Here is a 22,784-nt window from a genome sequence, read left to right on the forward strand (position 1 = left end):
ATGTAGATGCTTGCTTGAGTAATTAGCTTTGACATAGAGGTCATGATAGTGAATGTTCCCATCCTGTTTTTTTTAACGTTAACGATAAGAATAAGCATTACAGCTCTTTATCATACTCAAATACACAGTGTGTTAATATATAGGAAGTGTTTTGAAAAGGAAAGCTGTGGTAATTAATCTTGGGAGGATGAGTTAGGGCTGACCTAGTTTCTAGTTAGCTCAGTAGGTTTAAGGAAACACTGGCCAAGAGTTTCTTTCACAAATTTGATGTGATAAAGAACAGGATTAGGAGTGAGGATGACATGCTTTCTGCTGTCTCTAATTTAAAATAGACTAATTTACACAAATGCTGAGGTACAAGAGGCAGGACTTTTTTCTCCTCAACGTGGTCTTTGTCCCATTAGAAATAAACAGTGTCCCTTATTTGGATTTTACTGAATATTGTTATAAAGAGTGTATTGTTTCAGACAAAGACTTTATCGAGAGAATAGAAAACTACTTTAAATTTTAAATTTCAATGAGCTAAAGACTCAAGGAACACTCGAGAAACTTTTCAAGAAAGAAAATAACAGCAAAGTGAAACAATGGGGGAGAAAAACTGGTACATGTTGTTTGACTGATATTTATTCTATAATTCTTAGAGAAATATTTCGCCTTCTATGGGATTGAAGAGTGGCTCTGCAGATTTTATATTTAAAGTGAAGTAGAGCAGGGCGATATGACCAAAAATATTTATCACGATATACATTTGAAAATTTGCGATAACGATATAACTGACGATATAATTGACGCTAGACAAATTACTCCACAACTTTATTAGTGCAAAAAAAAACCCATCAATGTATTTTCACTTAAACAAGCAGCTGTTTTTTTTTTTTTTTATCTGCATTAAAGTTATATAAAAATTTAACAGTGCAAATGCAAATTGCTTGCTGACAGTTTAACCAAAAGGCATTTCCAGTGGAAATTGGCCAACATATCCTCAGCATAACCATGTATAATATCCACAAAACTTAAAAAGAGGTTATACACACACAATACGGTAATATTATGTTAAAGCACAGTACGTATCACTCCGCGAGGCTCCTTACTACGATAGCCGTAATGCTCCGACAATCCATCAAGCGGTGCAGGTTCGTAGCTTAGCAAAGTCGTACTAAAACATTTGACAGATTTTCGAGCGCCGTGTACCACATAAAATCGTTTCGAGGTCAGTAAGCACAACCAGAATTCATATATAAGGCACACGGGATTATAAGGGGCACTGTCGATTTTCGGAAAAATCAAAGGATTGATTTTAAGTGTGCCGTATTTTCAAAAGAACACGGTAGTAACGATGGCCCGCTAGCATGCTCTACCAAAAATAGTGCTTTGTTGTGTATCTGACGGACGGAAGCCAAACCAGTTCCACACCACTGAAGTTGCAGCATTTTTACAAACCAATTCTGATTCATCCATTTCATTTAACGATCCGCTTTCGCCCTTCTCATTCTCTGTCGCCGCCATGCTTTTTCCGCCATGTGCGTATGAAAACAAAGGCACTGCCCATGCGCGTTTTACCCATATTCTATCGGGATGTTTCATTTTCTTATTGTTGCCCAATATTATACCGGTATTACCGTGAAAGGTATGATATGGCCCAGCCCTAGTTAGTTATAGCCCTATCCATAGAAACTTTCTGACCGAGTAGACTAAATAAAAAAAGATAATAATCTGCAGGTTTACTGATATTATTTTTAATGCTGATGTGAACTAGTGAACTCTGGAGAATTTTACTGTGTATCTACATGATCTCGATAATGATATCCTGTTTAGACATATTTCTCAGAAGTTTCCCAAACTTGCTTATAGCTTAAGATCCCCTAACTGAAGCGGATTCAAACCTGTGTCTAGAGAAGCTATGAATCATTTTCCAGTTAATGATGGGGATTGTAGTCATGCATGTCGTAAAAGATTAATAAATAATTTATGTCAACTTACAGGAAGACATAAAGCAATAACTGTGGGGGTTTTTTTGTTTTGTTTTTTTAAAAAACAGTGCAATTCAGCCTGATACTAGATTGATAAGAACGCCTGTTGATTTACTAAGCGAGCAAAGTCTACCAGTTTTTCAATTCAGTTCAATTCAATTTTATTTATATAGCACCAAATCACAACAACAGTCGCCTCAAGGTGCTTTATATTGTGTGTCATGCTGTGAAGAAGATACTTTTGGCTCCTCCCTTATTTCCCAAAGGACCACAACGAGTGGATCCAGATGTTTTTTGTTTTTTTAATCACACAGATTTTATGCCAGATCCATTTCCTGACTGAGCCCTCCTATTTACCCCGACTTGAGACAAGCATTGGGAGTACACAAGCTTGTGACCCCTGGAGGTCAAGTTTGTGTCTTCTCCCAGAATCAAATCAGGGGTCTTTCAAATGTAAATCAAATTTGTTAACCACCACACTACTCTAATAAATATTAAATAATGGCAGTGCTGTTTGTGATTCATGCACTTTTTTTGTTCATTTTACATGCAAGCAGCAAATATCCAGTGTCATGTTGCATTTGTTGTGTAAAATCACAGTAAAATTCTGGTGTTCCAAAAGTTGTTTTCAGGTTACAGACACAAATACTGGTTCAGTTTTCATAACATCACCTCTTTCTGCAGACTAGCCTCTAATCCCTTTATCTGGTGTTCATTCTCACACGGCAGCTCTGTAATCCTTTGTAATGACATGACAGGATGTTGTTGACACGTAGCAGCAGGGTGCTGCGTTCAGGTCAGCAACAAGCAGATAAGACCTCTGTGAAGGAGACCGTGGTCAAAGAGCTGTCCTGTTAGGTTTCAGTCAGACTGGGTATATCTGAATGCAATACATGTGTTTAGTATTTCATCAGGAACTACAAGAAAAAAATGATCTGTTACGGTGAATTAATAACTCCTCTGTGCACTTTTTTCATAATAGACAAAAGTAGTACAATGAATTTTCAGATTCGAAAAATTGAGACTAATATCACAATTTAAGCTACATTTCTGTAACATTGGTTATCAGTGAGGGACCAAGGATGGAAAAAAGTCCCAGCATTTTATTTGTTTCTATTGGATGGCACTGCATGTAAAACACTGGGACACGACCACATGGTAATTAACACATAATGCACTACACACAAGCATAAGACATCAGCAACTTTCTGAGACTACGTCCACACTAATGCGTTTTCTCTCCGTTTTGGCCTCCCGTTCACACTGAGACTGTGTTTTTGCTGAAGGAAAACGCAGCGTTTTCAAAAACGCATACATTTGGAAACGGTGCTTTCGTGTTGCAGTGTGGACTGCAAAAACGGAGATTTTCTAAAATGATGATGCATGTTAGTCATATGATGCAGACATGTGACCAATTTAACTAAGATAGCGGAGGGCATTATACAGCAGTTGTTTATTTTGCTCTCAATTTTGACAGCCCTATTAAAGATTAATCAGTCTGTACATGCTTCAGATAGCTTTTCTTCAAATTCTTTAACTCTCAATCGCTTTTGTAACTTTGTACTTTTGTGTTACTCGCAGCAATAACTCCACCTCATTGTTAGTCCATTTAAAAAACTCGGGGCTTTTCCTCAACATTTTGCCACGACGTTTCAAAGAACCGGAAAGTAAATGAGCGGCAGACAGAAATGAGGCAGGTCGAATCTTATTGCGTTTCACGCATGCGCAGTACTGGAACGTAAGCGTTTTCATCCGTTTCAATGTGGATGCGCAACTCTGTGAAAACGACTGAAAACGCTAGTGTGGACACGGAGCGTTTTCAGACGAAAATGCCGTTTTCAAATCTATCCGGGCTAGTGTGGACGTAGCCTGAGGTTACGTTGGCTCTACAAAGATTCCCCGCAGCAGTCTAGCGATACAGTGGTAGTCAGTGCTTCTGATTGTCTTGAGAGTAGGGCTGTGCGATATGACCAAAATCTCATATCCTGATACAGGATATTTGTCATCCCGATAACGATGTATATCACAAAATAGTGCTTTTTCTGTAAAGTCTTTGAATCTCCAGCATCTCGACTTGTGTGAAGTGTTTTCAGCTTGGCGAGTGTTTTGGACCAATGCATTAAACGATATATTATGAGATATAAGCTGTAACGGCCGCCATTTTCTTTGCGATTATTTATTACAACCGCTGCCTAAGCGAAAACCTGTAGTGATCCTGTATGTGTCAGGAGTATCGGAGCAGTTGAGACGCATTTTTTCTAAACACAGTGTCTCTGTGGCTTTCAAACCCCAAAACACGCTTCACCAAAAATTGGTCCACCCCAAGAATTGGGTCCCCCGACACAAACAGAGTAACATAGTGTACGCTGTTAAGTGCAGGAGGATTGCCAGGATGTATACATCGGGGAAACCAAACAACCCTGGAGCTACCTGTTCCTGCTTAATTTTCACTGGCTATGCTGGTATTCTCTGTGCCCCGATGCCTAAACAGTGTATTTTGCGACACCATGAAACAAAGGATAGTGTATAATTTGAAACGATAGATGTTTTCATATCATCATCCGATATATTTTGTCATATCGCACAGCCCTACCTGAGATCTATTCAAACTGGGAATGATTTGGTTTTTGTCTCACTTTGGATGAAGTTTATCATCATGCATAATTAAATTTATGCATGCTAAGTTTGTGTGGTTTTCCTACTGGTGATATGTGGGCCAACATGTCAGACCTGTTGAACTCCTCGTATACATGGACAGAATTTAAACTTTGCAAAGGAGAAAATTGGGTGGGGAAATTTTAGTTTCTGTCTTATTAAATATAATGTTAACATAAATCTTCCCTTTACATTCAGTGTCACAACACTGTCTGTACCATTTGCTTTTAGATCAGATTTGCTGCTTTTAAAATGAAGACACCTTTGTACTGATCGGTTCTAAAGAATATGTTTTAATGCTTTATCATTTGTAATAAGAGCAGCAGCTTAAAGAGATGTAGAATGGAAAAGGCAAGAACAAAGACACTGCTTCATCATTGGTGGCCTCCACCCTCACATTCTCTCCTCTGGATAAATGGGTGCCCTTGTGTCCGTGTTTGCTGTTTACAGTCTACAGAATGGCTCTTTCTCTCTTCCCTGCCCTGCTTTCACCATCTTTACTCTCTCCCTTTAGCGTCTGACTCATTGCTGTCACTACTTCTTTCTTCCCAGACTTCCCAGTGCGGTGTCCACTGGTGGTTTAATTGCTGGTCATACTAAAGTCTTGAATCACCCCACGTCATCTTTTCGTATATTCCAGAGAAGTCTTGTTTCACAAATATCTCAAACATCTTATTTGCAAACCACAACCAAATTACAGAAAAGGCAGTTTCTCTGACAATTCCCACGAGTTGGCATATTCATGCTATTATCTATGTAATTTTGAGAGTACATGCTATACTCAAGAAAATCTCAAGACTTTTTAAGGCTTTACACTGCTTGAAAATATTAAATGAAAAATTGCATCTAATTCTGAAGTTCAAAGTTAACAAGTGCCATGTAATAATGACTGTAACCAAGAGGTCCGCCTGCAGTAGAAACACTTAACATAGGTGGTTATTTATAATTAAGTGTGAGATTGTTTTACACTGGCATCACCTTGGCAACTCTAAAGTAAAACCTTATTTTTGCTTATTTGTTTGCAAAATTTTTATTAGATGACCCACTTTAGAAAGCAAAACAGTTCACCCCACAACTCCCAAAACTTTAGCAACTGTCAGAGTAATAGAATAGAATAGAATAGAATAGAATAGCCTTTATTGTCATTGTACAGGGTACAACGAAATTGGAGTGCCACTCCCTTGGTGCAAAATGCAATAATAAATATAATAAAAAAATAGTAAGATATAAAAGGTACAATAAAACAAACATAAGTACTCAAACAAAAGTAAGTATGATATTTACAGGATAGCAGCATTAATATAATGACAGTATGACAGTATGAATAGCAGCATAATAATAATAGCATAATATAATGGCAGTGACAATATGGTATGGCTAAGCAGGTTCAATTGTTTTTGTGCTTATTTGCAATGGTGATAGCTCTGGGAAAGAAGCTATCCCTGAATCTGTTTGTTCTGGTTTTATGTGACCTGTACCGTCTGCCTGACGGTAATAGTTCAAACAGTTGATTGCTGGGGTGAGAATGGTCCTTGATGATATTGCCAGCTCTGCTGAGGTATCGAGAGTTTGCAATGACCTCCAGGCTGGGCAGAGAGCAGCCAGTGATCTTCTGGGCTGTGTTGATGACCCTCTGCAGTGCTTTCCTGTCTGCAGCTGAGCACCCTAACCCTGCATACCATGTTGTTATGCTGTACGTTAGGATGCTCTCTATGGTGGCTCTGTAGAATGTCACCAGCAGCCTCTCCTCCAGGTTGTTCCTCCTGAGCACTCTCAGAAAGTGGAGACGCTGCTGGGCCTTTTTTACCACCGCCGTGGTATTTGCAGTCCAGGAGAGATCATCAGAGATCTGCACGCCCAGAAACCTCATGGAGTGTACCCTCTCCACACAGTTCCCGTGAATGTAAAGTGGGGCCGGGTCAGCTCTTCCCTGCCTAAAGTCCAAGATGAGTTCTTTAGTTTTTGTGGTGTTCAGTTGGAGGTTGTTAACTGAACACCACTCAGTCAGTCTGTTGACCTCATCTCTGTAGTCTGACTCATCCCCCCTTGAGATGAGTCCAACCACAGTGGTGTCATCCGCAAACTTTATGATGGTGTTTGAGAGATGGGTAGGGGAGCAGTCGGATGTGTAGAGCGTAAACAGGAGGGGACTCAGAACACATCCTTGTGGAGACCCGGTGCTGAGTGTGATGGTGCTGGACAGGTGGGGGCCGAGTCTGACAGACTGAGGTCTGTTTGTCAGGAAGTCCTTGATCCAGAGGCAGATGGGGGTGGAGAGTCCCAGGTGAGACAGTTTCTGGACCAGGATCTCCGGGATGATATGATTGAATGCTGAGCTGAAGTCCAGAAAGAGCATTCTTACATAGCTTCCTCTGTGCTCCAGGTGACTCAGCGCAGTGTGGAGCGCTATGGTGATAGCGTCCTCGGTGGATCGATTAGTCCTGTAGGCAAATTGGTGGGGGTCCAAAGTGGGAGGCAGACTGGCCCTGATGTGCTGACAGATCAGTCTCTCAAAGCACTTCATCACTACAGGCGTAAGTGCAACAGGCCTGTAGTCATTTGGGCTGTCCACAGCTGTCTTCTTGGCGATGGGGATGATGGTGGAGGTTTTGAGGCAGGGCGGGACGGTGTTTAATGACAAGGAAAGGTTGAAGATTTTAGTGAAGACTCCGGTCAGTTCGTCAGCACATGCTCTGAGAACCTTTCCATGTATTCCATCAGGACCTGCCGCCTTCCTGGGATTCACTGACCTTAGAACACACCTCACTTGATGTTCCCTAAGTGTTAGTGTGCCGGTGCTGGGGGCGGGTGGAAGTGGTGTGACAGCTGAGGGCCTGGTCGTCTCAAAGCGGGTGAAGAAACGATTTAGATCCTCAGCCAGCGAGGCATCAGTCCTAGCTGTCGCCTGGTTATTGCTTCTGTAGTTGGTAATGTGATTGATCCCCTGCCACATTTTTCTGGGGTCGTTGTCAGCAAAGTGATCTTCAATCCTCCTTCTATAGGCAGCCTTAGCTTTCCTGATCCCTCTGCTCAGGTCTGCCCTGGCCGCCCTGTACGCAGCCCTGTCCCCTGACTTGAAGGCAGTGTTGCGGCTTTTTAGGAGGGATTGCACTTCGCTGTTCATCCAGGGTTTTTGGTTTGGAAACACCCTGACCCTTTTGTTGACGGTGACATTATCAACACAGTTCCTGATGTAGGAGAGTACAGTGTCCGTGTACTCCTGGAGGTTGTGGCTGGAGAATAAATCCCATACAGTAGATGAGAAGCAGTCCTGCAGTTGAGAGAGGGCTCCTTCAGGCCAGGTTTTTATTGTCTTTGTCTGGGACTTTGTTTTTCTCAGCAGGGGGGTGTAGGTGGGGGTGAGGGACATGCAGAGGTGGTCAGATCCAGCCAGGTGGGGGAGGGGTGTCGCTCTGAAAGCATGCCTGATGTTTGAATAGACACGGTCCAAAGTGTGTTCACCTCTCGTAGCAAAGTCCACAAACTGGACAAATTTAGGAAGCACAGTCTTTAGGCACGCTTTGTTAAAGTCGCCGGCGACAATAAAAACCCCATCGGGGTGGGCAAGCTGTTGTTTGTTAATGGTGTTAAGCAAGAGGCTGAGAGCCGTGCTAACGTTAGCATCCGGCGGTATGTAAACAGCTATCACAATCACTACAGTAAACTCCCTCGGGATATAAAAAGGTCTGCACGAGACTGCCAGAACCTCCAAATCAGGAGAACAGTGTGTGTGAATGATCCTGCTGTTACAACACCACTCGTTATGCACGTAAACACATAGCCCCCCTCCTCTGCTTTTACCTGAGTTGCTGGTTCTGTCGTGCCGGTGTAGCGTGCGGCCTGCTAACTCGACTGCAGCGTCGGGAATCAGCGGGTGAAGCCACGACTCCGTGATAAGAATAATGCTGCAGTTGCGTGCAAAGCTCGTGGTGGCTATCTGTAGCTCCAATTCGTCCAATTTGTGGGTGATGGATCTGGCGTTCGATACGAAAAGGCTCGGAAGTGCTGGCCGGTGTGGTTGTTTGCGTAGCCTAGCATCTGAGCCCGACCGGCATCCCCTCTTCTGCTTTCTCTCCCTCCGTCGCCTCCTACGCTTGCTGGGCGGGCAGACCATCCACGGTGACCCTGGCGGTCTCGCTATCTCTTCCAGGATGTTGTGTGTTCGCTGATAATCGCCAGAAACAGACAAACTATATTTGAAACCTAGGTCAATTAGGTTCTGGCGACTGTAAGAGATGGCGGCGTTGCAAACATTTAAAAATACACACAGTAAAAGTAAAAACGAGCACCAAACTGGAGAGCTAAGAGCCGCTGCACCCGTGCGCGCCGCCATCTTTGCATCATTTCTAATAACATTAGAAATGATGCAAATGAAGGATTGGAGATGAATCTTAGTGAAATATCGCTAAGCACAGTATCAACAGCAGTGTCTTCTTTGTGTATTTTTCCTACAAGAATCATATTTATTCAACTTATTTTAACTCTACTTACCACAGTTTGAGAAGACACACAGATTTCACCTTATAAAGCATAGAATAACTGAACTTAAGATGGAAAACGGGCAAGTTCTTTTGTATTGAGCACAATAAGATGGGACTTAAAAAAGGAAGATAAGGTGTTTGTTGTTGTTGTTGTTGTTTTTTCCTTTTCAGGGTTTTGTTGGGGTTAGAACATCTTGCATCTCTCATAAAGGGTAATAGCTGTGACCAACCATAATCTCTGCCTTACTTGTCGTGTCGTTCTTCCCCACTTGTTAAAGAGAACAAAGTGCCCTACTTTTTAATTATTTATAATTTTAATATTTATTTATTTATTGCTTTTTCATGGAGGTTTAATGTTTTTGGGTGCTGGCAATAAATGAACACCTCTTGTAAACTGAGAGAGAGGTCAGCGGCTCGTAATGAATTAATCATTGGGCTTATCTAAAGCCACTGCTGTTCCCGTAACCCTAGGTAGCACAGCCAGTCGTCATTGACATTCAAAACACCAGACTCCAGCTAAGAAACCAAAACTACCCATGAACAGCCCTGTTTACAAAAAGTTGAGATGGTGATTTGCACTAGTTTGGAGTAAATAAAATATATTATCTTTAGGCAAAGCTAATGAAAGACCATGCGGGCAAATGATTAAACAATTTGCAAAACACCTCTGGGTTTTATGGAAAAGTTACTTTTATTACAGCTTGGTAATAACATGGAAATAGTGGTGTAATATGGGATCTAGAGAAGTAATAACCAGTTGAAGCACTTTAAATAACATTTAATTAGGTAAGGCCAATGTACAAAATGTAACATTTCTCACATATTAACATTGTTACTAAAAGGTTACTAAGCCATTTTTTCATCATAGGTATTGTTACATTTGTTTTCACATTCTTAACCCGAATTGATACCACATTATATTCATTTCAGATAAAAATCAAGATTGTTACAAGCTATAACTGGGTTATTGCTCTAATTTACATGTAAATTACATCATTCAGTGTGGTTACTACCCCTTTATTTCAACTTCATTGCAAACTATTACTATTTTATTACCGAAGTAAGAGGGAAAATTACCTAATATAAAATATATTGTCCATAATATAATTAAATGAAAATTAAAGATAACAAAGATGTTGAGTTGGTGAGAGGGGGAAAAAAACTTGGTATTCTTCAGAGTCTTCTGGAAATCAGCAACTGCATTTATATACATCACAACTAACTGTGCTAAAATTACCACCTCTGAACTTTCATCTGTTTTCCCTATAATTAGCAGCAATTTACATAGGAAATGCAAACTCATAAAACAAATTTTCTGTGGGTGCACTGCTGCAAGGGTCTCTAGGGATATTCAAACCTGTAACCTTGGCAGTATTCACACCTTGGTCAGGCAGCTGTAATCTGGTGTCAGGGTGGTTGATGCATTAAATAATTTGCTCCAACCTGGCTCAGTTTCGTCTACCTCTCTGTCCAGGGGAGCACAGATGGATGATTGATGTATTCATTTTCACAAATGAGAATCAGCAGCTGGTAAAGTTGAGCTCCACAGAGGGCAACGCTGGCACAAAGAGTTCAGTTCGCCAATCTCCAGCTGGCTGACGAACCCAATCTATCCCTAAGGGAAACTGACACTAAATACCAACATGACAGAGATGGATAATTGGTTCTGGCTGTGACGTTTATTTCTTTTATGAGCCACATTGGCAAATGAATGTAATGGACTGCATTTACTTTTTATCCTTCACTAATAATCCCAGTATCATTTGTTTTTTTTATTGATTTAAATAAACTTTCACTAAAGTCTACTTAATCAATTACAATGTTACTTTACTTTCATCAATAAAACATTTTAATTGATGAAATTAAAAGATTACATTGATTACATTTACACAAAGGCATTTCTGTTTCCAGAATTTTTTTTTTCCTTTGGCATATTAAAGTCGGCTTTCTTAAGCTACATTAAAGAATGTGTCTGCCAGCAGAAGCACCCGTCTGTTAATTGTATTCCTGAAACAAATGACACGTTTTTTTTGCTGTAATTGATCATTTATTTTATTTATTTGAAATCCCACAGAGATCATACATAACTGTTTTGCTGTACTTTAACCACTTTTTAAAGGATAATTATATTTGTTTTAATTATTTTTAAATTGAAGCATTTACAAATGATAGCATTTTGAGCTTAAGGTAAAGAAAAGAGAAAAATCATTAGAAGAATCTTGACCTGTTTGCAAGATGACGTTTCACTTAAATGAAAAATAACTGAAACTGAAATGTCTCACCATATTAAATCATTATATTGACCATACCATTAAACCGTCATGACTGATTATGCCCTCAGAGTTCTTTTGTTTGCTCCCGGCTGTGTTCCTGTCTTTGCTCATGAAAGCTGTCATTTATCACTGCAGAGCAAAGAAAGCTCTTTCTTCTTGTAGCATTTTCTGTGCATTTTTCAGTCTGTTTCAGCTCACTCTGTCTCACTTTGATTACTGGGTTGGGAGCCTGCAGCCTGTATTTATGCCGCTATCTCTCACCAGAACCTTTTGCTCTTTGTGCCTTCAACTGTCTGCTGATGGGAGTTGGTCCCCGGGTTGCCTCAGCAGTGGGAAATGAGCCCTCGCTAACAGCGTTGACGTTTCAGCAACCCCTCTGTCCTTTACGGGGCTTTTCTGTCGCAGTTCACTCCCTCACTCAGGGTTATTAGTGTGCAGATCACTAGGGAGCCCGGCCCAAGCTGCACTGGCATCTGCTGGCTAATTAGCATCGTTTCTTGCACTGTGGTTTTGTTTGGTTGTTTGTATTTTTTTCTTTTTTTTTAAGTCTGAAATCAAGAGTGCAGTCACACCTAAACTTTGGTTTCTATATGTTACAGTTAGTTTAGTTATGCAGTTTGTTGAAGTTCAGTCCACCCACTTACTAACAAACAAGTGGCTAGGAGCTTATTTGTTGCAGAGTTACAGAAACTTTCAAATAATGAAGTTTGGGAAGTTTAGAAGGGACATTGTGTAGCTTTGCCTGTGTTTAAAAATGATCAAATTTCAGGAATATTTTAAGAAATGTTGGTTCTAGACCCTCAAATGTGGTGAAGTTGGGTGCCGGTTTAGCTCATTGGGATGAGCAGGCGACCATATGCTACATGTCTGAGAGCGGGTTACTGTCTGACCTGCAGCCCCTTTGCCGCATGTCTTCTCCTGTTTCTCTTTTGTTCCGCTTTCTTGTCAGTCTTCGCTATATCTACCCAAAAAAGCTAGAAAGGCCCAAAATAATAAAAAAAAATGTGGTGAGTTTCTTTTTCTTTTTTTTACACTTTTGTTTTGTATGAATGTTAATGTAATATTACTGACCATTTCATCACTGAATCATTAGTCTCTGAGAAACTTGCTAATATCTCCAGTTTAAAAACAAAACATTATTAAAGAAATAGTAAGAATAACCAGAGGGTTGGAACAAATAATTTTGTTTACATTTTTTAGTCAGGTTTAATAAGGCTGATTGGAAAGCACGGGAAAAAGGAAAAAAAAAAAAAAAACAGAACAAAATATACACGTGTGGGTGTTCACAGCAGTGGGAAGGATTAAAAAAGAAACCGCATCCACAAGTCAAGATCTTAAGATGAATGAATATCAGCAGGTTTTGTCTAAGTAAATAAGACTTCAGAAGTTTATCTCTCTTTTCACAGTATCCATGCTGCTTGTGCATGGCTTCATGTCTGTACTATAGTGTGTACTTCATCTTATCTTTTTTGAGGGCTCGACTCTGCACTCAACCCCTAGCGCTCGCCTAGAGAGTGCCAGCATCCTTTTGTCTCTATCACCAGTGACCTTTGACCTCTTTCACTGCGCTTTCAGCCAAAGGGAGACCCATAAGCTGTGCTGTTATCTGGGTCACATCAGAGAAGAGAGACCTGCTGGTGTTTGGTATTGAGTCTCAATTGAATTCTCTCTTGAAAGCTTGAGGAATGGATCCATTCAGACTGTAACCTTTACTTACAAAGGACACACAAGAAAAAATAAAACTGAGATAAAATAGTGTTCAAAAATGCTGGTTCATGTTCAGGAATTTATCTGACACGTGCAGCACTTGCAATTCATCGTAGAAGAAATATTAACTTTTCAGCTGTTGTTCTTTGCCTGTTTTTTTTTTTTTTTACCTCTGTCTTATGTTGCTATACAGAGTCGTGTCATTTTTCACTAACATTCAGATACCAAGACACAACAGATGCTTGGCATCTGTTACAGAAATTTCAGACAATATTACTGTCTGGTTGAGTAATTTCCTGTGGATAACCTTCTGGTATCACAACTTCTCCACCCCACGTGAATAACCATCCATAGTTTTGGGGACACTTGCAATGTGCTAGTATTAACTGACTGCAGAGTTAAAAACAAGAGGCAAAAAAAGGTGCACATCGGGTAAACTATTTATTTATGTGTCACCCTGCAGGAGAGATGGCTCGTTTTTACCTACATTTGGATTGTGGGATAATATTATGTAGGCTAAATGTATTTTATGTGAAGACATTTCCCGCACATTCAGTTATTCAGTGTTGTTTCAGTTTGTAGTTTGGGACTTACCAGCTTTTCTTTCTTTTTTTCATTTATTTCTTTATTTTTGTAATGTTAATGTCCAGTGGGTTGTTTGCTACACCTAGTTTTTATTTTTATTTTTTATTTTTTTATGCCACAATCACCAGAAGTTGTAACAAATAAATTGGATATTTAGTATTTATTGCTGACAGATGACGTGTGACTGATCAATCTGTTTAATTTGTTAATGAATGAGGTGCTATCTCTTGCTGTACGAGATGAAGCCATGGGAGTCTGGCAGTATGGAAAATTGGATTTTATATGATTTTTGTATTTGGCAAATGTCACTGTCAATTAAATATAACATGTGCTAAAGACTATTCGTTTGTCAGCCAATGTGATTATCGTATTGCTACTCGAAGTCACATTTTACAATATAGACGCCAGTCTTAAGCACAGACAGCTTAAGTGTAAAATCAGATCATGTGGCACTAAACCAACACGTGACAGATGAGATCAGTGAAGTTACCAGGGAAAGTGGAACAGTGATTCATTGCACTGTGGTTCTTCATTAGAAAGAAATACAGACACTGACGGGAAATGCGCTACTACAAACACAGTTATGCCAGTATAACTTAAGAATAGGGTGAGAGAGATTGTTTTAATGGTTTCTACTCCCCTCTGTATTTACAGTATTATGCTGTCAGTAAACAGGATCAGTATAATCAGTTTATGGCATAACAAAGTGAAAGTTAAACCTGGAAGAACCCAAATTACTGCTTTTTTTTTTTCTCAAAATGTTAAACTGATATCAATGAAATGGGAACTCACAAGAACTCACAAAGAATCACCTAGAATGAGTAAAAACATTTGCAAGAAAACAAAAGCATACATGTGACCAAAAGTTAAATATGTGAAGTTACTCTAAAGGAACTACGTAAAGTACTGCTCACAGTGATGGACTTGGCACAATTTAGTTAAATATTTTTTTTTTTTAAAAATTGTCGGGGTCACTCTTGGTAGAGTGTTCTCTGTCTGGCTTTATTTGCTCTGCGGTGACTCAGATGGGCATAAAAATAAGTCTTGAAAATATTACTTTTCTTGCAAGTCTGCTATATTTTAATAAGATGTTGATAAAAATGTAATTAGTCAAGGCTCGCTGGTCTCGTTTTCAAACTAGAAACTTTCAGAATTGCTTATTTGGCTGTGTTGCTCGATTAAAAAAACAAAACAAAAAAATCCCCAATGTTTGTTCTCAACTTTCTTCTATTTGTCTTCCTCCAGGTGAGGTGAAGATGGTGGACCGGCTTGCGAACAGCGAGGCCAACTCCAAGCGGATTGCGGTGGTTGAGAGCTGCTTCGGCGCTGCAGGTCAGCCACTGGCCATCCCAGGCCGTGTGCTGATTGGTGAGGGTGTTCTCACTAAACTCTGCCGCAAGAAGCCAAAGGCACGGCAGTTCTTCCTCTTCAACGACATCCTGGTTTATGGTAACATCGTCATTCAGAAGAAGAAGTACAATAAGCAGCACATCATCCCTCTGGAGAGCGTCACCATCGACACAGTGCCAGATGAAGGCGACCTGCGCAATGGCTGGCTCATCAAGACGCCCACCAAGTCTTTCGCTGTGTATGCTGCTACTGCCACCGAGAAGTCTGAATGGATGAACCACATAGGGAAATGTGTCGGAGACTTGCTGCAGAAGAGTGGCAAGTCCCCTACAGGAGAGCATGCGGCTGTATGGGTGCCCGACTCAGAGGCCTCTGTGTGCATGCGCTGCAAGAAGGTGAAGTTCACGCCAGTCAGCCGCCGCCACCACTGCAGGAAATGTGGATTTGTGGTCTGTGGGCCTTGCTCAGAGAAGAAGTACCTCCTTCCTAGCCAGTCGTCCAAACCGGTTCGCGTCTGCGAGCACTGCTACGAGCAGCTGACATCCGTAAACCTCCAGGCGCGCTCAGACTCCATCACTCGGCCGGGGTCAAAGTTCCACAGCAACAACCTCTCGGACGATGACGACGATGACGACAGCAGTGACTGAGGAAGGTCCGATCCTCCCAACGGTCTGTCCATCTCTCTGCCGTGGAGGAAGTACTCTGCTGATTACATTTTTTGTGTTTTCCATCCTTGTGATTGAATCATGATCATGATCCACCGAGAGAGGAATTCTGGATTAATTCATTAATTCACTTCGGAGTTCTGGTCTCATCTACAAACCAAAATGTTTTACCCTTTTCTCTGAATCCAGCAGGGATAAATACTTTCCTGAACACAGTGATTAATCAGTCACTTGAGAAACTGCCTGGGTGACCAGCAGCACTTTGAGATAAAGTTTTGACTGTTCATCACAGCCCTTCTCCCTTCCCTCTTAATTAGCTTCAGTTAGTCACTACAGAAAACAAAGGTGCTAATGAGAGACTTGCCCTCTGCTCTATACTCAGCTTAAGTTAATTTCTTCTTCTCTTTCTTTCTTATTTTTGTCCGTGCTCTCTCTCCATGGACCTAAACAAGGTAACTGCTTGTAATTTCTGCAGGGAAAAGCAAATGTTTGGGCTGTAGCCTCTGTCTTTGGTTTCCTTTCAGGTATTTCACCAAACAGGACTTTATTATAACAGAATTCTGCACTATTTTTTGTAAATTGGACTCCAGCAAAATGAAAAGTTTCCCTTTTATAAATATATATTGTGCTAAACCCAGAGCTTTTTCTAATCTACTATAGCTGCTTTTGACAAATCAACTAAAGCTTGTCTCACGGTGAGCGATTGTTTCTCTTTTAACAACCACGTATGAGTTTTCTTAGAGGCTGTCCCCAAGCTTACTCTGCCGCCTTCTATACCCTCACATAGTGCCTTGTAGAAAACTCAGCTTAGCCTTCAGCAAGCAGAAAGGTTATTAGATAATAAAACAAGACTGCAAAAAACAGCGACTTCATGATAGGTTGACTCTGAAACACATTATAGAGGGTGGGGTTGTTGTTTGGTTTTGTGTGAATACCAGGGCGATTATAGACCAGGGATCAGATGGGAACGGTTCAATTTGTTCCTAGAAACACTTGAAAGTCACTTAAACCAGCCATCCAATCTTGTAAGGGCAGTCACCGGCTTTTCCATTTAGCTGCTAGTGGGCAATTTTTCACTAGAGGAACCTAATTGCCTTGTTTCCACATTGTGTTAAAAACCAGAGGATGAATGGAAAGTATTGGTGATCAACATTCTCTCACACACACACACACACACACACACACACACACACACACACACACACACACACACACACACACACACACACACCTTTCAGCTTTCAACAGATGGCTTGTGTGGACCTGTGTTCCAGACGAGGCTGATTGAACTCTAGTTGAGAGGTTGCTTTAGACCTTGTGAAAATCTTTCGTAGCCGACCATGGCTGGGAAATCTAGTTAGACTTCTATCAAACACCCCATTGCTGATCAAACAATCTAAAGTTTACCTTCAGAAATAAATAACTAGCCAGCCAAATATACTCTGATTCTGAATATTGATTGAATAAAGCACACATTACTTTGCAGTGCTGGTCTGATATGTTAATTTGTTCCCAAAAAGCTGTTTTACTGACCCCGCCTGTGAGTAATTATACAGCATTTCCCACATATTTTAATTCCATTTTGGCTCCATTGTCCATCCATGCTAAACAATACCCTTCATAAAGGGCCCTTTTGGAAATATTTTAATCAGCAAGTACCCTGTGATACATAAGTAATTGAGCATTACAATCACCTGCATCTCCAATGAGTCTTTCATCCCCTTTAGCTGCTAGGCCCTGTTCTGCTCTGCAGCTGAGCTCAGAGTTTGAGACACAAAAAGCATTACAGCTTCTAGCAACCGTAGTTCTAGGGTTTGCAGCAGAAGATCTCCAGTTGTCAGATGGAGTACAGGACAGTGGTGCTAGAATCCACTGAAACAAGAACTCAAGCAGAGTAATGACCTCCAAGTCCAACACAATGCCAAGATGGCCAAAATAGCGTCTTGAGTAACATGAGATTAGAAGGCCTTTGGGATTGAACTTTTAAAATAAGGTCAAGGTGTTATCAGCTACCAAATCAGTCATGAATCGTGGTGTTCCTTCAAACAGACTGCAAAAATAAAATCTGCTAAACCAAGTTGCAAAATATTCTTGTGGGGCTGTTAAGTCTCTGTTACAACTTTAATGTCACATTATAACAAAAGACAAAAATTGGTAAAACATGAAGTTGCTAGAGTGGGTAAAGACAAAGAATTGAAGTTTTTTGCACCTGGATGGGTTTTGTTAGCTGTAGGTTATTTTTATCTTTGTGTTATACAAACGGATCCAATTAATGTAATACCTCACAGAGAGGTAGCAGCAAGCAGTAGTTCGGATTCTGTTTGCGATACGATTGTTTAACACTCAGCTAATGCCTCCAGTGAATGACTGAATGAATGAAATGAAATGAAATGCAGTAATAAGGAAGTTTTAGGGCCTGGTGTGTGTTTTTCTTTTCTTGCACAAGTGTGAACCATAGGTTGTGAAATTCCTACCTGCTCAGCAGCTTAGCAGGTTTTCTGGAATGAACATCAGGAAATCGGCATGTTGTCTTCCTGTCACTTGCCCTTTACTGTGCTGCTCTTTTAGGTCAGAGGGAAATACTGTGTCATAAAACAAACACACCTCTTTTGAACTCTGCCAACACAAGCTACCATAACAGTCTGTCCATCTTTCTTTCCTTCCTTCCTTCCTTGTGTACTTGCTTCCTTTTTCAGTACCATCACTTCTCCATGGAAACCACAGCTTGTAGATCATGTGACACAGTGTGTGTGAATTAAGTCATGTGATTGAGTACTGAACGAGGAACTGAAAAAAAAACTCCTTTGGGGAATTGACTACCTTCTACAGCCTGCAGAGAACTCAGGTTCAGTTAGCTTACCAGATGTTCATGTTATCAGTTTCAGTGCGAGTTTCTGTTCTCAGTGAGTCCTGTGAAGAGTTTCATTCCTCAGACCAACATTTTCCAAATAAACAGCACTCAGTTGACTCTGAACTCCCCAGGATCATTAATTTCTCTGTATTTATGACCCAAGCTTGTATTCAGATACTCGTCAGTCTGCTTCTCTGCTGTATTCACTCTGCTGGCTCATTCTGTGCTGTTGGAGGTCTCAGGATTGTCACTATTTGTAAAAGTGCACTTGTAGCATCTAAACCAAGACTGAGTTAGGATTCTTGTCTGTCCTGTTTCCCTGCGTCACTGCATGTCGGCTCAGAAAATCCAACATTTTTGTCAGATTGACGCATCACGCTTCACATTGACGGGCATTTAAAATATTCTCAAGAAAAGATTTTGCAACTCTGGAATATTGACGTCACACTAGAAACACAAGACATGCAGTACATGACAGTCATGTCATCTGCCAGGAATGCATTAGAATGCCAGGTATTTTACCTATTGACAACTCGACTGAACGAGTAATCTTAACATATTGTATGAACCTGTCGAAGTGTGAAAGCAGGACATCAGCAGCTTGGATGAGACTTTTTTTTTTTTGTTTGTTTTAAATGAGCTACAGAGAGTGTAAAGGTCACCATAAAGTCAGCGTAGACTGCTGCATTGATTTCACTAAAGTGCATCTGTTTGATCGGCTGACTGAAAAAGTCAAAACACCTCCTACGGGGACAGCCTGTCTCACACCCAACAGACCCAAGCAGACTCTCACTCACGTGAAACTTCATTTTCACAGACGGGTGAAAGTGTGAACTTGTTTTTTGGAAGTTTTCTTCTCGTTAAATAGAGCACACTAACTGCATCAAGTTTTTTGGAATGAAGCTCCTCATAGGTGTTTGTTTAAAACATTAAAAGACGTGGGATAAGATGTATGTGAGCACACTGCAGTCAGGACTAGAAACAGAAACCACAGGAGTGATTTTGCTTTTATCTGAGATCAAACGGGATTGGGAAAACAAGTTTGCGTTGCTTCTAACAAAAGCTGAACCTTTACCTTTATGTCCAACACCTCTGTGATTGTCTACAGATGACTTCCTTCATTTTGACTTTCTTTCTACACAGATATATGGTAACAGTACAGCATTAAGCATCTCAGTAAACCAGCAGAACAGGAAGAAGAAAGGGATCATTTTCTTGTTATGATCTTATAGGTTAAACTTTCTGGTAATGTTATAGCGATAAGAGAAATGACCGTGTTAATGATCACTAACCAGCTGTCCTTTATACTCACTGTGGCGGTGGTGCTCACGGAGAGACGATGACGTCACAGTCGAATCCAGAAGCACAAAGTCCGGCCTCAGGTTTGCTGTGGATTGCACTCAACAAAGTCGGCACATGGACTCTGATCCAGGTTGTTACCATATACTGTCAGATCCACAGCGACTGGACATTTTCAAATGAATCCTCATGTTGTTTTAAGCCTGTTGATTTTTGTACATTTGTACAGATTTGGGTTCTTTGGGTTGTAATGTTTTTGTTGTACAGTTCTCATCAGTTTCTGAAATGACGCTGTCTCAAGTCTCTTTGTGCTCAGCCCTCCTCTTTGTCCTGTCTGTCACATGTCATCAGCATCTGCAGCTTTGTAATACGGTTTTAAAAAACAGATGGGAACGTTTTGATGGTCACCATGCAGCCACGTGTGTTTTAAGAGATCCTGCTCCTCAGGAAAGGCAACAGCAGCCAGCAAATATTAAATGCCCGGTTCAAAGACACCTAGTTCCTGTGTTTTTGGGGGGGTTATATGCACTTAAACAGGTCACAACGCTGATTTCTTGGTAGTAAAACTTCTAGTATACAGTACAAAGACTAAGGATTGCAATATGTATTTGTTTTTAAATGTCTCATTCCACAGTTTGACTAAAATTGAATCAAACTCCAGCCAAATTAGATTTTTTTTTTTTTTTCACCTCCCAGACATATTGACCAAGAGAAATGACACAGTCTGATGCAGACGTACAAAAACCTGATGAGTCATTACTCCCCCCACAAGATTGTCTGTACAATGTGATCCTGCTGCAGACTGAACCATGAACATAAAAACATCATCTAAATCTTGGCTGATTGAGAATGTTACACTTAACTGGCTTCCCCCCCCCACTTTTCCATCTGGCCAGAACTTTTGTGCTGTAAATCACAGTGTCCAGCTGTTTGTGTGTTCACGCTGTGAGCAACATGTCTGACAGGTGGCGCTGTTTGTGTTGATTGTAGATTGAGGGGTTCTGATTACTTCTCCAAGCATTGATTAAAAAAATGTCACATGTAAACAAATCGCACATGTAATTGTTTTGATTTTTAGAGGATTTTTTTTTCTTTTTCTTAAATAGCCCAATAGTGAAACTAATGCAGGGAAGGGCACGTTAATAACAAATAAATAAAATAAAAATAAAACCTTCAACTGAAAGAGTGAATATAATGTGCGTTACTTGTGACTTTTTTTTTAAAGCTGATCAGTCCTCTGCTGCATTCAGGCGATGCGCTTGTATTCAAAACTCTAAAGTTATCTCAAGCATGTGACCTTTATGTTGTGTTTATAGGTCGTGAACTGGCAAAGCAGTGGAAAAGTCACCGGAGGCTGTAAATAATCTAAACCTAACATCTAGTATTTGTTCTTGTTAGTAGCATGGATTTGCAGCTGGAAGCTGTGCAGAAAATTGATTCATTATCATGATTTTTCTCGGCTTTTTCCAGCACACATTTCATCCTTCAGTGGCTGTAAGAACAGCTGAGACAGCCACAGCGCTGCAGGGATAATTAAAGCTCAAAATCTACTTTTTTGGACAATTTGCTGTGAGTCTGACACATACAGGTCTATCAGGATAGTGTGGACTCACTCTATACACATGTCCAAACTTAAGCGCCAAATGTAACAGAAAGACGGTCTTTGAGTCCAGAGGTAAAATACTAAGGCTATAAAGATATAAATAGGAGAAAAATGAATGCTTTTATTTTGAAAATATAATAATTTTTATATTCAGCCAGTAAACTAACACATGGTGGTTGAATGCTGCTCAATTCAGCTCATGTCGCTCACAGTATGAACCACTTGGTTGAGGGTGGTGATGTTTTCAGGTGTGGGATAATATCCGCAAGTGAATCGGAGAAGAGCTGCAGATCCTGAGCTTCACACATTTTCCTTAGGAGCTGACTTGGGACAGCTGAAAAAGATTTCATTGCTTCTTGTGATTTCGGTTTTGTTGTACAAATGTTTTCTGTTGCGGTTTGATTTCATTGTTTGTTTTATTTCCTAGTTTTGCGGGTAATCTTAATTCTCTAAAAAGGGCTTAAATCAGAATGTAACCCGGCATATCTTCTTCATACTAATTCTTTAAGAATTGCTTTAGTATCTCTTATATAAATGATGTATTGGTTAAAATTCAAATATTGTCCTGTGTTGTCTTTATTTGACCTCTTTCTGGGAAAAAATAAGAGGGTCATCTTGTGAAAACAGATTTCATGATTATTAAACGTGATTTTTGCACTAACAAAGGCAACTGAGGTTGATTTCATCTTTAAAAGTGTGTTACTGTTGAGTGTGTCTTTTTTTTTTTTTTAGTTATGTAGTAATTAAAGAAAACTTGGTATGAAAATCCCAGCAGTAAGAAATAAAAGCTCGTCTTCACAGCCATGACAAACAGGAAAACCAAAGAAACGTAAACAGCTCGAACTAAGTGTACTGTGGTTAACTGAGTTCCTGATTAAGATCAAAAGCTGCACGGAGAAATCAAACACCCTATACACTCCTGGAGACTAAAGGGCAGAGTAAAAGTGCCCAAAAGAAGTCAGAAAAAAGATCTGAAGACACATTTATCTCATATTCTATGACTCGTTGTATTAATTAATTTTTACACGCTTTTTCCATTAGTGGTTTTGTCAGGAAGGGGTTAAAAAAAAATTTGCCAAACCAAACATCTGGAGTCACCGTGGCGACACCTTGTGTATAAACTAGCACCCAAAGTAGCTTCATTGTGTTAACCTCTTTAATTAGCTCTTATACTAACATATAAACACTATAGACTAAGTAAGCTGGTATGAAATTTTAATTACACTATAATACTTTAACGTAGTCAAATGAAGCATTTATAGATTATTCAGTAGATATTGTAGAAATATTACATCAATATGTATGTAAAATGCCTTATAACCTTATAACTTTTGTTATAACACTA

At 40.1% G+C, this 22,784-nt stretch overlaps 1 protein-coding gene across 1 annotated transcript in view; it reads left to right on the forward strand.

Annotated features, from left to right (window-relative positions):
* plekhf2 (pleckstrin homology domain containing, family F (with FYVE domain) member 2) overlaps positions 1–22,091 on the forward strand; it is a 45,115-nt gene extending 23,024 nt beyond the window's left edge. Inside the window, exon 2 of the mRNA XM_063485148.1 lies at positions 14,917–22,091. Coding sequence (XP_063341218.1) covers positions 14,928–15,668 — 741 coding nt within the window. The 5' untranslated portion in view covers positions 14,917–14,927 and the 3' untranslated portion in view covers positions 15,669–22,091. The remainder of the gene's footprint in view (positions 1–14,916) is intronic.
* The last annotated feature ends 693 nt before the right edge of the window (positions 22,092–22,784 follow it).

Source organism: Pelmatolapia mariae, linkage group LG10_11 (assembly GCF_036321145.2).
Source record: "Pelmatolapia mariae isolate MD_Pm_ZW linkage group LG10_11, Pm_UMD_F_2, whole genome shotgun sequence".
Classification (NCBI taxonomy): Eukaryota; Metazoa; Chordata; class Actinopteri; order Cichliformes; family Cichlidae; genus Pelmatolapia; species Pelmatolapia mariae.